Source organism: Cydia splendana, chromosome 13, assembly GCF_910591565.1.
Source record: "Cydia splendana chromosome 13, ilCydSple1.2, whole genome shotgun sequence".
Taxonomy (NCBI): Eukaryota; Metazoa; Arthropoda; class Insecta; order Lepidoptera; family Tortricidae; genus Cydia; species Cydia splendana.
The window spans coordinates 756,252-773,376 of NC_085972.1; the positions used below are offsets into that span (position 1 = coordinate 756,252).

General features: G+C 37.3%; 1 protein-coding gene across 1 annotated transcript in view; it reads right to left on the minus strand.

The window, feature by feature from the left end:
- Positions 1-17,125, minus strand: part of LOC134796421 (5-hydroxytryptamine receptor) — a 164,659-nt gene that overhangs the window by 45,236 nt on the left and 102,298 nt on the right. Inside the window, exon 2 of the mRNA XM_063768625.1 lies at positions 3,710-3,775. Coding sequence (XP_063624695.1) covers positions 3,710-3,752 — 43 coding nt within the window. The 5' untranslated portion in view covers positions 3,753-3,775. The remainder of the gene's footprint in view (positions 1-3,709; positions 3,776-17,125) is intronic.

A 17,125-nucleotide genomic window follows, 5' to 3' on the forward strand; every position in this document is an offset into this window, starting at 1 on the left:
ATGTCTTGAGTTAATGTTTTACAGTCCGTTGCAGAGATAACTGACCCCCCTGCATAGACTATACATATTCATCTAGTTTTTGATCGTCTTTATCTTTTATCTTTACTAAACAGTACGTTCAAACGTGTTAGAAAACGTTTTCTAACGACTGCGAATACGATACAAGAACTCCATTACAAACATAATACCATCTATAGAGTGTTCATCAAGCAAACTCGGCGCTAACTCACTCTCAAGCGTGTGTGAGCCGAACTTCGCCTTATTTGCCGAATATTGTTGCAGCCTGTACATAGAGAACAAAAGACTATGCAGTTCGTGGACTGTTTGGCAAATATTAAGTTAAGTAGTATGCTGTGCTGCACTAGACTTCTATGGATGTTGTTTCAGCTATCATTTTATTGGTGTTACAGGCCAATGATGATGGGACAATCTTACACGAATCGACCTAACCTCAAAGTAAGCTCAATATCTAAGGCTCAAAATCGCATCAAAATCGGTCCCTCCGCTGGAGAGCTACAATGGCATAGACAGACAGACAGGCAGGCAGACAGAGAGAAATCAGCGTCAAACGTATAACATCCCTCTTTTTGCATCGGGGGTTAAAACCTGCCATCAACATGTCCCGCCGAACTTCATTTTAGTTTGGTACTTTACTCCCCAAATTGAACATAAGACATAGTGTTCCAGATTCGTTAACGTGGATTAGGATCGTTAGAGTAATTCGCTGGGCTTTGAGTTCCGATCTGATTGATAGCTAGTCTATCATTGATGCCTTCTTTTTTAGGCCAGAAGGCGGCTGATTAAGGATGACTCACGTTAGACCGGGCCGGGACCGGGCCGGGACCGGGCCGGAGCCTCCGGCGCTTTCTTGTTTGTTGGGAAGTGAAATTTGGCGAAAAGTAATTGGCCGAAACGAAATTACATTGCTTAATGTATTTATAATGTAGTTAATTATAATGCAATAGGGTCGATATTCATGCTCTTTATCGTTGTTTCCTGACATTAAGAATCCTTCCCAGTGTGGTTTTATCTTAATAAAATCAGTTGTAAACTCATCATTTATCACCAGCCGGGCTTTATCCGAAAACGTACGCAGATATCTGTCGTCTCCATGAAATGACACGTCATTAAAATTATATCTTCACACGTTACGATCTATCTACGCTGTCTGTGACATCGGTAATAATGACATTACGCTTGCTACGACTAAAGGTGACATTTGGATGGGAAAACTAGCTACTATGTTGCGGCATTACAGCTGCGGCGTTCGCGAGGGGATTGTGAATTTACTTGGTCTAGTTTTGCCCAGTTCATAGCCGCATCACTGCCGACTTTGTGACGTCCAATTCATCCCTCATTTTATCAAGTAAATTGACAGATACAATGTCATCTTTATAACACCGCAGTAGTAATGTCGCAACAGTAATGCAGCTGCAATTGACACCCGAATGTCACCGACTGTTACACATAATAGTTACATTTCAACAAATAACAAAGGCGCTCCTAATTACAGTAATTACATAAATCATAAATAAATAAATCATTTATTTTTCGTGATAAACTTAGTGATACGTTACGTGATAAACTCAGTATTACGTTAATTATTCAGCCTGTATGCGTCCCAACTGCTGGGCACAGGCCTCCTCTGATGCGCGAGATCGATTGTGCTATATTCCTCACGCTGGCCCAATGTGGGTTGTACTACACATACCTACACCCGTGAATTTCTTCGCAGATGTATGCAGGTTTCCACAGGGTTTTTTTCCTTCACCAAAAAGCTAGTGTGGAATATCAAATGATACACTAAGCGATGAAAAATCCAGCGAAGTCTCTGAAATATGCAGTGTTTAAGTAGCTCGCTTGTTAAAGACGTGCTGAAATGCCATTGTGCCGAGCACGAGTTAGCTCTCAGTCTAGCCATTCCAAGTTTCAACGGGGCCTCGAGGTTAGGTCTACACTGTATTAGTGTTAGTAGATTAATACCAAGTTCTACACTCTGTTAACGCTATAACTCTGTATAATTTAACATTTTCATGTCTAAAAAACCGGCCAAGTGCGAGTCGGACTCGCGCACGAAGGGTTCCGTACCATTACGCAAAAAACGGCAAAAAAATTACGTTAGTTGTACGGGAGCCCCACTTAAATATTTATTTTATTTTGTTTTTAGTACGAGTTGCCATAGCGGCAACAGAAATGCATCATCTGTGAAAATTCATCAGTCATCAGTCATCTATGTTCAAGTGTTCATGATCATGAGTTACAGCCTGGTGACAGACAGACGGACAGACGGACGGACAGACGGACAGCGGAGTCTTAGTATTAGGGTCCCGTTTTTACCCTTTGGGTACGGAACCCTAAAAACATCCTTTCATAACGCAAATAAAATACATCGACATGTTCAATAATCAATAATTCAATAATCGAACACATTTTCCCTCCAGCTTATCTATATCGCCCAACGATATTATTAGAATCTGTTATCCTTTTGCAGAATCAATCTGCATACTATTACTCTCCTCGTGTCAAAGCGTCTCATAATCATTGCGAAATCCTGCAACTTACGACCTTTAGGTTATTGGGAAGGCTTAGCAAGAGAAACATAGTCCTGGATCAAACGATAGTCGACCTTCGGATAATAGCGTAAGGTTGTCGACAACTGCAGTTATTTTGGTTAAAATAGATCTCCAACCAAAGAACTTATGGTAGTTGAGTTGGACTTTTGTTAATTACGTTTACTGAGGGTTCGGGTCGAGTTTCTGTGATGATTAGTGCCGAATAGACGATTAGTTGTGTGTTTTGACAGGTGTTGAATAACTTTAAGGCCGGTCGCACATTGAATACAAAATTTAGTTATTTTTGTAATATAAGTAAGTACTTAAAGTGTCATTCTATGGAACTTGCTAACTATGTAAACAAACCGCCATATTGAAATTGTCTCTGAATGATGAATTTACTAGTTGTTTACATAGTTAGCAAGTTCCATACACTGACACTTTAGGTAGTATTTGAAATACTTACGTCTAAGTAAGTAAGCTGTCTGAAAAACATCATTTTTAGTGATAAGACCTAATTTACTTGTAAATATACTCTGATATGAATTTTAGCACCGAAAACTAGAACCAAATATATATATTATGTTTCGTGAATGTTCCGGTCCATGTTATTTCAGAAAGTCGTTTAAAAATGAGAACGTAACGTCGATTGTACGGGATCAGTTATTGTCGGCGGGTTTGTATAATAATATAATAATAATAAGAGAAAAAAATTGATGTTGACTCGACGATCATTGTTCCTATAGTCGTGTCAGCGAACGGTCTCATAGCGAAGAGTCTCGACCAACACCTAGAGAGACTCTCGCTGGGTGGTTGGATCAAGTGTCAGATGCAGAAGGCGGGATCTTGGACACGGCGCGGATAGTACGTCGGTTCCTCTCTCTGCAGCCCTGACCACCGGTAGCTTGGGCCTTGCCCCGCTGCTGGCGGCACCCTAGGTTAGGTTTTTTATAATGTGTATATGTATTTTTATTGTTTTGTAAGTGTTTTTATATTTTACTTTTATATTCATATTATAAAAACCCTAGCCTAAGAAGGATGACGAATAAAGAGAAAAAATTAAAGAAGATAATAATTCATATTATAAATAACCTAACTTAAGATGAGAAATAAATAAAGAGAAAAAATTAAAGAAGATAATAAAAATATTCACTTACTGTTAGATTCATTTAGTCGTTGTATGAGTAGCGAATTGTTCATCGCGGACGCTGTCGCTCGCCCTCCTGAAACAAGCGAAATAAAACGACTTTAGGCTGATGACACAAACATTTTATAGGAAAATCTAGCCAAATATGAAATATAAATATTATAAACTGAAATAGTAATCTGACTCATATCAATAACAAATCAAGTTGTATATACATATAAGTTCGAATAGGCCTCCAGGACTCGCCCTGCCCGTTCCGCAAAACGTGTGGTCAACCACTTTACCGCCGTTAGTTTCTGCTTATTAAGGGATTCTGTAGTTATTGCTGACGCTGGTGAAGCCTTTGGGGGAATAAATTTGTATGCCGAGGAAAATTTATTGGTTATTTATAATGTGGTCAGTAAAATCATAAATAGTGTATGGAAAATGTATAATATATAGTAATAATGGTACGAGTATATTAGGGTGGTTAAAAAACATTTTGTTTTTATTTTCCGACGGGGCACAAAATTTCAAACTAGTTGAGCACCCCCTTGTAGTTGAGATAAGATTACAAAACTTGGCGTATTTTGTCAACATAATAAGTTTAGTGTAACAAAATGAGGTGGTGCCGCTTCTTCTAGCTAGAGTTTGAATTTTTCCCATACAAACGTGAACTTCCCTAGAGTACAATCATAATAAAATCTAAATTAATAAATAAAGTACGACGTAAATATTACATTCAAAAAGCACACCACCAAGTACTACCGGGTGCAAAGGTGCCCATTACACATGCCGCGCTACACACGTTGGATGGCGATGGCCAACCTTTGCACTATGTATGAATACGCGAGAGCATCGGAGGTCTTCTCCCTAATTTTATTCTATGTCCCACCTCCCTTAAATCAGTTATTTTTTCAGATTTGTTTTTTTTAGTGAATTAAAGTAACAATCTTTTAGTATGTAAGTAACTAGTTAAATACGGACGCATAAAAGCATGAATTACTCTATTTTGTAACCCTTTCTTGCAATACTTAATTACTACTCTTTTTCAATTGTTACACAACTCACTACAACATTCAGTAAGTCCAGACTTTCTGGACATAACATCAAAACCATCATTTTGTGTTCAACATTGAAGAGCAATTTTACTAAAACCGTTCACTTTATATTCTAATATCCATACAGATAGACCAGTTTTCATTGCTGTCAATTGTATTTACTCAGTATAATGTTAAAGAGGAAAGAAATTAAACTTGCGAAGTAAACAACAATGGGATTCAAATCGGCACGTTTAACATTCGTGAACTATTTCCTCTCGAGAGTTTTCGAGCGAGAGGTCGCGCCACGGACACTAGGGAGGGGGTAAGGATAATACTGCTTGCATTCTTAACTTCTACATTAAAGTAAAATTTAACTAAAAGAAACATTGAAAACAAAAGTCACAAAACAAAGTCTTAATTAAATCTAATTAGTTTAATGTCCTGTTTCTCTAACTAATAAAACTAATAGGCCGACTAATCGGCCTTTTCGACCGTCGTATTTGTGATGGTTAATCGCTGACTACAAATATGGCCAGATAGTCGGCTTTCCGGACTAGTCGGCGACTAGTCGGTACATCCGTAGTAAAAAGTATTCTTAAACCGTCTCGGCTCATCCCTATGTCGGATGACTGAGGGATGAGCCTGATGATGACAATAAGGATTTTTTTTTTAATCTTATTTATTTTATAAGCCATACATCTTATGATTAAGTCGGCTATGACAATAAGGATTTATTGTACCTAAAATGTCGTTTGAAGAAGTACCTTCAAACTGCAATTGTATAGTAATCATTGTATACTTCCGAAACGAATATTAAATGAAATGAAAATGCTTTAATGCTTTTATTAATGTGTATTATGGAAAAAGCTATCTTATCTTATATTACTGTGTCTTACCTTATCTTATTTTTAGAGCAGTCTCGGCCCACCCCTAAATGTTGACTTGAAACCGAATTACTCCCCCGCTGTATTTAAAATACAATTTCCTCCAACAATAGTCTTCTGTACAACTGTTAACAAACGTTCGTTTTACAACTTTCATAATTTAGTTATTGCCTCTGCTTAGTTTCTAGATATTAGAGTTTTGTTTGCTGGGTTATTTAAACACAACGTATTGAGCTATTCAATTTATCTTCCTTATCCAGGTAGATACATTACCTAAGTCTCAGCGTTACCTCAATATGTATAAAAATAGGTAGCTATAAAGAATAGACGTTCTTATACTATCACACTTAAGGTATTTCACTCGAGTCGCATATAACAAGATCAGTCTTGTTATTTGAGTTGTATTTAATAATTATAAAGGAGTCAATGAAACCTATACTTGCAGAATATTTTTTGAATATGTCAGCAAAGAAACTCTAAAGTTTAGACTCCTTTTCTTATTACTAAATAAATACCGACAGCTACGAACGAAGCTTACCAACTAAACAAAATGGCCGCTACAAAAAACTTTTCGAGTTTTGCTCCGAAAGCTATTGGAAATGGAATGAGAACCCTGAAAAGATGCCATGTTTAATGGTGCCAGGGGACCTTTGCTGCTGTAGCTTAAATTGGATGGAATAAAACTAAAGACGTTCACTTTAAGTTTGTGACAACGGGACTAAACTATAATTTTGGGACTAATCTAGTTCAAAGAGGCAAAATTTTATTCTTCTATTGGAGTGAAATAACGCTTACTTGCTTTTATAATGTAATTTTCCTGGTGAGCCGTTTTAATATTTAAACAATTGTTTATTTCCTTCACTACAAAATTAAATAAATGTAAACTTACAGCTCAACATTTCCGCCCATTAATTAGAATAGTTGGCCGGTAATCCATCGTTTTGGGGCCGTGAATCAATTCACGTCACGACATTATCTGATGAAATTAATATAGATTAACATTCGTTCAGGTTGTCGCTATATTGATGAATGAGCGCGTTAATATGTTAACCAAATTATGATTTTCAACGAAATGGCATGGCAGTAACACTTGACTAGGATAAAACTAGACTAGACTAGACTACACAGTAACTAGGATAAAATTATTAATAATATTGGGAATATTCCAACGTTACATCACTAGGTAGCCTGTATGCTTGTTTGCCACCAACGTGGTATAAAAAAATCCTAAATAATATATGCATGAATTGAACTAATGCTTACTCACAGTTTATTCGATGTTTTTGCTTGATTAATTTTCCACTTCAATGGAATAGGACGACAAAACACGGGGCTAAAATATTCTTATATTGTTGTTCAAGATTACGTATTGGCGAAACTTTGCAGAAAGTTTGGGAAACAGATAATATTCATTCAAAGACAGTGTTATTGACTCTTATAGCAACAAATGTATACCTAATACAGTCAAAGATTTTATTTTCAGTACCATTTCGTACCTTCTCACTGTGACTATCAATATCAAAGTCGCTAGGGACCTCATACTATGTCACTGTGGCAGGGTACGAAATAGTACTTAAATTAAATTCCTTGAACGTACCTACCGGACACGACACTCTCCACCCCGCCTCGAATGGGAATAGAATAGATTTTGATTTATTTATGTCATAATATTAAATTGCAATATAAATTATTTTACAATCTATATGAATCCAAAGTGAATAAAAATATCGTTAGCGCAATGTAAAAATCGCCTCGCACGGTTCAGCGCCATCTAACGCCATATTTGATTAAACTTCTTTTAATTTTTTAATCATTTATTTACATACAATATATATACAGTGGTACTACTAAACTAAATTAATAACTAGCTTAAATCTAATTAAACTTCTTATATAAAAGTGTTCTAAGGGCGCGAACACGTATATAAAATCCAAGAAAACTTTTCCGAGTCCAGCCTCCAATGTTATTCCTACGCTATGCATCTTTGAATTCTCAAGAAAAGCAATTTCTTATGAATATCTTATTTTCTCCGCCATAAACACGCCTCTAACTTCATTGGATTCATCGTAAAGAAGCTGCGTAAAATTCCACGGATTATGAAATATGCTGTTTTTCTGATTTATAATTTATGACGTTCACGGGGTTATAAGGTGAAATGTCAATATGTATATTGGATGTCTTTGTTTCATAGAATCAGTTAAGGTCAGTGAAGCCTATTGAGAAGTAAAGGTTAATAATATTAACCTTTATTTCAAATCGATTTGCTGAGATATGATTCGAATAGAAACCACGAGTGGAGACCACGGACTAGCAAGCGCAGCGTAGGACGTCCACCCACAAGATGGACAGACGATCTTGTTAAGGTCGCCGGAAGACGCTGGATGCGGGTCGCTTCCAACCGGCACGTATGGAGGTCCAAGGAGGAGGCCTATGTTCAGCAGTGGACGTCTTATGGCTGAGATGATGATGATGATGATGATTCGAATAGGTAGAGTAGAGACTGTAGCAGCGAAAAAATGGGCTATACACAGCCTAGTGCGAATCGGTCTCTCACTCTAAGGATACTTAAAAACACACATTATTGCAATATTTTTCTTTATAGCCAAGTAACAACATTTTAAAGCACTGGATAAAAAAACAACTGCCTATCTTATATGATTCTTGAGATCAGCCCTCGGACAGTTAGACGGAAAAATGGATATCAACACGGGGATATTTTTGCTTACAGGGTTGCTCCATCCCTTGCATCATATATCATGTGTATTTTATGAAAGAAAGAATTTTGTATTTGTATTTTGTATTAGTTACTTAAATACGTATGTCACCATTGTCACCTCTTTGACCACCCTTTAACGCACCTTTAAAAAAATAATCTTTGTTCACGTGTGTTATGGAACCCTTTTTAATAAAAACTCATCTGTGTGTTATAAAAAAGATATTCTTACATAAAAGTGATTTTAACAGCGTAATTCATGTAACGTATACACGACAAAAATGCCATAAAAAAGGTTTAAGGCTATTTATTCCACCCAATTTATTTCTTTAGAAATCCTGAAATAGGCTACTGAAGGCACGTAAAATGATATTACGTGTCACTTACACAATTTATTTTATGAAAAGATGTATAAGTTACACTGCAAGCTACACTTTGGGATAAATGACGGAAAATTGAAATAATGGTGCGTTTTTTTTAATTTGTTCTAAATATGTATTATAAAAATTTACTACTTCGGTTGGGTATGGTAGATTTTAGTATATCTCGATTATTATATGACATGTTTGCGAAACTCATAAAAGTTTTGGAGTCTGATTGCACTTATAATGCCTTATTTTATCATTTTTCTGATTTATCCCTAATCTTTACATTAAAGCTAAGTAATGTACTGTACTGCAGGGCACAGGCCTCCTCTCATGCGCGAGAGGTTTGGGCTATAGTCCCCATGCTAGCCCAATGCGGATTGGGGACTTCACATACACCTTTGAATTTCTTCGCAGATGTATACAGGTTTCCTCACGATGTTTTCCTTCACCGAAAAGCTAGTGGTAAATATCAAATGATATTTCGTACATAGTTCAAATATGTTTTGTAAAATCCGTTGTCTGCTATTTTGGTAGTCGAAGCTGAAGTGCAGAAAATGGGGGCTCTGGTCCTAATAGGTAACCTTATACTGCAGCCGGCGCCGGCGTGGCATATTCACTGCAGTTTCGTCAGGGTTAATAATTAAACTACATAACGTTCGGTAAGTATAACCCAAAACGTATAAACCAAACTTAAACGGAATATATACAATTCATTTAGTAACAGAATTGTAGTAAAATGCCTCGCTGAAATTCAAATGTAAAATCGTAGCGTGTTTCGATTCACTCCCAGCGATTGGAAAATGGCGCATGAAAAAAAGAAATTACGAGAAAGAAGTCTATTCTAAGAGTAGGTTAAGGCTAATTGAGTAAGCTGTGATTGCGTCCAAGTGTGATTTACGGGCATTTAGACAGTGTTTTCAACGTTTAGCAATATTTTGCAAGTTTATGCTCTGAGATCCACATATCTATAATGTAAAGGGGCCCATAGATTACCAGTTTGCCGGACGATATCAGCCTGTTAGTTAAACATAAAAGGTGACAGTTCCGAACAGCTGACAGGCTGATATCGTCCGGCGAACTGGTAATCAGTGGGCCACTTAAAAGATTGCCTGTCAAATGTTAAAATGCGACCAAAATCGGAATGATGTCAAATGTCAGAAAATTCAGAAATAATATCGCCGCTATACTTACTCAACCTCGTATCTGCAATACTCATTTGATGACAAAAACACCCGTATTCCGAATGAAAGAAAAGCGACGTTTCCATCAAATGATTGTTGCAGACATGAGGTTGAGTAAGTATAACGACGATATTATTATACGATCTTGCGTAAATTATTTGTTTTTGTAATAGGTCATACATTCTAAGATATATGTATATTATAACCCTTTATTACGCTGACAGTTCAAAAATGACAGTGTCACTCATTGAAAATAGAACACAAGTTTGAAGTGCCCTGTGTGGGAAATATATCTCCCTCAGCCTAGTAAAGGGATAATCATCCACCGTACTAGTATCTCTTGAATACAGCTTTGCGTATTTGGCTAGTCTTAGTCCAGTCCGGTAACTTTAGCGGCCGTTAGCGACCACTAGCTCAAAAGTGGTCATTTTTTTTGTCGTCTGCCTCTTTTGTGCTAAAGAAATGATCTTATACATAATGGCTTCCACTTTTGAATACTTGAATTATCTTTAAGCGTAAACGTCATTATATATAACATTGACAAGTGAAAAAAAAGTGACAAATATAGCAGTAAATTCCATCCCCACCTGGCTCTCATCTCTGACATTTGGCATTTGGCTTAGTCGGTGGTGACCCTACCCATGAAACTGATAGCCCTGTGGTCACTATCTAAAGATAATTAAATTATTAATATTTAATGTAATCATTAAAGCTGTCTTTAAATGGAACAAAAGCTTTTACCACTAATTTAATCTCCGACAAAACTTTTCCTAATTCCCATTCCGAGATTAAATCCCTGACATTTCTCTTGCTTGTAATCTACCATTATCCCACGAATCCGCTTCACGCGCCCTTACACGTGTTCCTAAAAATAGTTTTCTTATGTTCCTTATAAATTACTTGGCATGATCGATGAAAGGAATATATGTATAATCTCAGGAAGGAAGGAGCTCTGAGCGGCTACCGCGAAAAATTCGCGAATTGCGGGGATCTTTCTCTTTTACTCCAATGAAGGCGTAATAAGAGTGACAGAGAAAAATGCCCGCAATTTGCGAACTTCGATTTTCGCGGTTATAGCCCTGTAGGTCGATTCAGATTTCACATTTTGTTATGGGTTTGACCTGTACCCTAGTTTAAATCTCATTCGATGGCGTGACGTGACGTACGCGTTTGCGTTAAATGCCATTTTGTATGGGATTATGAGTTTCCAAAACGTCCCGCTTGGCGCGATGTTTAAAATCCCATACAAAAATAGACATAACGGAAACGCGTACGCGAATACTATGAACATTTCGAAATAATATTATTATTCCAATACATTCGAAACGTTAGCAGCAACTATGTAATCACTAATCAAATCCAAATAAAATTAATCATTGAATTATGCCAAGCCAAATACATAAACCTCCAAACAATTGAGTCGCTTAACTTCAAACTCGGGTAAATCCATCTGTCAGATTGTGCGATTTTGGTATTAAGAAACGCTCGTCACGCTATCGAATGAAATTTAGGTACACCAGGGGTTCTGAGGGCTACCGCGAAAACCGATATTCGCAAATTGCGGGGATCTTTCTCTTTTACTCCAAGGAAGGCGTAATAAGAGTGACAGAGAAAAATGCCCGCAATTTGCGAACTTCGATTTTTGCGGTCATAGCCCTGGTTTTGACACGACCTTGACGATCGTCTTGGTGATTGGCGCGCATCTCACGCATGACTTTCGCTTCGAATGCACCAATTATCGTGAAGGACCTTCAATGTCGTATCAAAATAAGTTAAAACCGTAATTACCGCGAATATCGACCTTTAACTGGATGATCGTCTATCTCTATCGCTCTGACATGACTCATGCAAGTGCGGGAGAGTTGACTTCTCGACGTGTAACGTGACTTTGTAACAACTTTGACCCAGTCAACTTTTTTTAAAGATTTTGATTACCTATTTTGCATTCCGTTTACCCAGAAAAAAATCGTTTAATATAAGACTTAAAAATTAAATTATACCGAATGAAAAAATAAAAAAAAAAACCGAAAGTTCATAAAGGATAAAATAATTTATTTATTCATCAAAAATGTAAAATTATAAAAAAAAAAACAGAATGAGCAGGAACAAAAAGATGGCGCTAGTGCAGAGTGGAGGTAGACAGGTTAGGTAGGGCTGCACCGTCATTGAGACCGAAGAAATGTTGGATGGGTTTGAATTTGTGCCGTGTCCCTCGGATACACATGCCAAGGCAAATCTTTAAAGCGTCAACAGTCCATATTGTTTGGGGGTATTATTTTATTTATTTATATAAGTATTTTAAATCAGACAACAAGGCCCATATTACAAATACCTTACAGACTAACATACATATGTATTTTATAAACTTAAAACTAAACACTATTTAGCCGACAAAACGTCGTGACTCCATTGAATCGGCTGCTCTTGTGTCGGATTCAGCAGTTTGCCCCGGAACCTCCGAAACACGACACCCTGCGACCAGAAGTCGGCGCCCTCGATGATCCCCTGCAGCGGTCGCAGTGCGGGCTGCGCGTTATTGACCGCTATTGTAAAATTTGCCTTGGCATAATTTAATTAGTGATTACATAGTGCCTGCTAACGTTACAAATGTGTTGGTATAATAATAATATTATAACGAAATGTTCATAGTGTATAGTTAATCTGGAATGAGACTTAAAAATTAATCAGCGCATCATTCCTGTATAATTTGCGGTTTCAATAAATCTCTCTCGTTTCGCAGCTCGTCGGCCATATTTCTTTTATTCGCGCATGCATCGTTATTCGCTAACAATGGGAATAACCGCTGATCCGGCCGCGCGCAGTTTTAATCGCCTGAGTGGACGAAATTTTGCATAAAATTATTTAATTATTATAATTTATTCTGCTATCATGTACCTATACTGTAATAGGTAACTATTAATATTAATAACTGCTATTTCACCATTCCACCTATGACAATTTACGGTACATTGCTGGACTTAAATTATAATTATGTCAGTTTAAAAAATTTTGAAAACCAAAATAAGTATGTGTGATTTTTATTTTCAGTATAGTTTTATTTTTTAAGTATACATACCTGAAAACCGTAAAAGATGTTAAATCTGAATCCCACCCCCCCTTGCCCCGCTGCGGCAATGCTGTACAGCAATGCTTCAATAACCGAAATAAAAATTAAACACTTTCTTATCCTTGAACGGAACGGGAGTTGTTTTGACAACAAACCATAGAAGCGGAGCATGAAACGCGTAAGCGCCATGAATTACACGACATGGTACAGTTTATGATTGCGACAATTTCACTGTAATATTTATTTTAGTACATACCATAAAATGGGGTGAGTAGGGTTCGCGGGGAGAGTTGGGTTATGAATGGGAAGAGAAGGGATGAAGGGGGTGAGATGGGATTTTAAGGCTACTGCTACAAAAATAATGTATTCCAATTTAAAATGGAGCTATACTTAATAAAAAAAATCGATCCAACAATCTTCCAAAATCACCTTTGTATGAAAACCCAACTCACCCCAAATACGAGGGACTACGGGGTGAGGTGGAATTTCTTGTTTATCGTCAAAGTTATGAAATGGAACTACCCATAATAAAATAAAAACTAAAATCCAAACGTCCGGAACACTTATTATATACACCATTCAGTTTGCATATGTAAAAATAAAATGTTATCGAGGTTTGAATGTCAGTTTTGCACCTACTCACCCCATTTTACGGTACCTATGGCTTCTCTATAGTAATAACTCAATAGTTGTTATAACTGCCTTGATTGCTGGACCATAAAACAAGAAGTATTTATCTCTCTTGTCCCATATATTTTAAACAATGTTTATTTTAAGCTTCGTTTGAATCACCAACTTTTTGTGCAGACAAAACCGCAGAACGATTTTAAACGTAGTTATGCCAAAAATATTATTTAAAATATGAATACCGGCTTTTCGATTTTGTGGTTTTCCGTGGTGAAAATACCTAGTTAGTTTTGTTCAATAATTCAAGGGGAATATTAAATTTATCTGACTGTGATTTATTTTACTTAGTAAATTTGAGAATACAAATGTTTACTCGTATTGTTACTAGGTATAACGGTAGGTATGTATAACGAGGTGCAAAATTGCATCGACATAATTATTGATATTCATTTATAGAATGGTCATGCACTTTTGCCGCTGGACGTTAATTTAAAAAATAAACACAGCTTTGCTTTTTGGCCTAAATAATGACTAGGGTAATTAAGGTACATAGGGTAAATCGTTAATTCATTTAATTCTTTTTTAATATATTTCATTGGAAAAAACATGCTATTCTTACAAGTCAGAAAAAACAAGGAAAAGAGTCACTCATTTTAGTATCAATAAATAAATGGAGGGCGGCCCTACAGAAAATGAGCCCCTTTGAGGCGCTAGTACCTCTCGCACTTGGCGGTTATTCTATATTTGTTATTATTAGTTTATAGATACTAAAACAAAACAAAATAACCACGGTATGGGTGCCGCAAGACGGGCGAGGAGCTGGCAGGCCCAGACGGAGATGTCGGGACGACCAGGCTCCAATTTCACCACGGCGACAGGTGCGACAATTGTAAAACATCACTGTTGCTGACGTCACAGGGATCCATGGGCTACGGTTACCGCTTACCATCGGGCGGGCCGTATTCCTGTTTGCCACCATCATTGTATTATTAAAAAAACTTTATTACATCGGAAAAAAACAGATATTTCTTTTGCGAAGTTTCTGACAATTGTCAAGATTTAGAAGAATTGTAGGTAATTCTTGACAGGTAATGAATTATATGTCGGAATTTTGTGACAATTGTAGTGTTTCTTGTGACAATTGTCATAAACTTAGCAAGAGAAATATCTGTTTTTTCCGACATAATAAAGTTTTTTTTAATAAAACAATGATGGTGGCAAACAGGAATACGGCCCGCCCGATGGTAAGCGGTAACCGTAGCCCATGGATGCCTGTGACGTCAGCAACAGTGATGTTTTACAATTGTCACACCTGTCACCGTGGTGAAATTGGAGCCTGGACGCATATCTTAACGACTGGCCGGAGATTGCTCAAAACCGAGACGAATGGGAATCGAGGGGGGAGGCCTTTGCCCAGCAGTGGGACACCGTATAGGCTTATATAATAAAACAAAACATGGCTAACTTATCCTTACCTTATCCTTAACCTCCTAAACATAAACAGGCTACTAATGATAAAAGGCTTACAAGACTTTAGCAGCTTAGAGTCGACATCTGTATTTATTCAGGCTATCTTAACGCTAATAGAAAGTCACCTTGTGCTTTGGAAATTATCTCAAGGTTGAAACATAATGGAGTAATAAATATTTTATAATAGAAGGACCACTGTTAATAAACTCTAACTTTAAGGCGCAAATATAGATCGATAGATAGAATAATCTTTATTGGTACACGTCAGTACAAAGATAGAAAAGAAAAGAAACAATTGATTAAATGTATAGACAGACAACATTACAGGCGGTTGTATCGCATGTTACATTGTTTTTGAATAATTTGTATTGATAATGCACAAGCGCCCTTTAAGGACTACGAGTATTGTTTTTTGTATATCTCAAACACAAGACGAACAAAAATATTAACGATCCGTTTGGGCACATTTTTTTATATGGGCCCAGGTTATCCAAATTAGCTTATTTTTGTGAAACAATTATGACAAACTCGGTAGTAGGTACACAGCTGCTAAAATCATTACCTTTTTTAGGATTCCGTATGATTTCATTTTTAGGATTCCGTAGGTACCCAAAGGGTAAAAAGGGGACCCTAATAATAAGACTCCGCTGTCCGTCTGTCTGTCTGTCGGTCCGTTTGTCTGTCTGTCCGTCTGTCAGTCACCAAGCTGTATCTCATGAACCGTGATAGTTGAAATTTTCACAGATGATGTATTTCTATTGCCGCTATAACAACAAAAACAGAATAAAATAATTATTTAAGTGGGGCTGCCATACAACAAATGTGATTTTATTTGCCGTTTTTTGCGTAATGGTACGGAACCCTTTGTGCGCGAGTCCGACTCGCTCTTGTCCGGTTTTTTTTTATTTTCGAGAAACAATATGACAAACTCGGTATACGCAGTAATGAGATGCAAAGCAAAATGGCGGCATTAAGATGTCACAATAAAGATTACTTACGGGTCGTTAAACACCGAATGAGGGTAATTATGCGGGTAATATGTGACATGGCAACTTTTATAATCGTACGGTTAAGGAATTTAATTTACGTCCCATTTCGTACCTTTACGGCTACCAACAGTTTGACACTGACATACGGCTCGATTCGGGAAATTAATTAGAGATTAACTAGATACGATATAGTAAAGATATGCGACGTTCCACGGCAAAAGGTACCTTATGGCGGCTGGCGCCGCGATTCGGGAAATGAATTAGAGATTCAATAGATATGAAATAGTAAAGATATGTGACGTTCCACGGCAAAAGGTACCTTATGGCGGCTGGCGCTTACGTCGTATAGCGCCGCAATAATATTGGAGCGGCGTTAATAATAGCGTAAGCGCCAACCGCCATAAGGTACCTATACCCGTGGGACGTCACATATCTTTACTATATCATAGTTAATCTCTAAGTAATTCATTTCCCGAATCGCGCCGATATTCGCTACCATGAGCTCAGCGTGAGCTAACTTTCTACGCGTCTCGCTCCTCGCTCATACCGGCATATTAGTGCGAGCGAGATGTATAGAAAGTAAGTTACGCAGACGTTAGCGAATATGTCAGTTGATAGTTGTGGTAACAAGGCAGTTGTGGTAACTTGTCACAGTGATCATCAATATTGGTAGTAGTAGTAGTAAAACACTTTATTGTACAAAAATCAAAACAAAACAGGAAAAATAACATTCGTCATTAGTACAAATACGAACTTATTCCTTTAAAGGATCTCTTCCAGTTAACCTTTGAGAAATTGAGGGAGAATTGGAGAAATTGGAGAATGAAAGTCGCAAGGGATCTCATACTTTTATCACTGTGATGAGGTACAAAATGGTACTGAATTGTACTGAAGTTGAAACTAATATAAATTTATTCCATGTTTTATATTATTAACTAGAGTGCCATATCTGGGGGCACGGCCGTGCCCCCGCCAAGACGAGACAAAGGGCAAAAGGCAGTGCATATCTTTTCTCGGCACGTTTCGTCGTATTTTCGAACCCTCGTAGTTTCGGCTTGGATGATGCTAGAGGGCTGAAATTTTTAGTATACCATGGCGTTAGTAA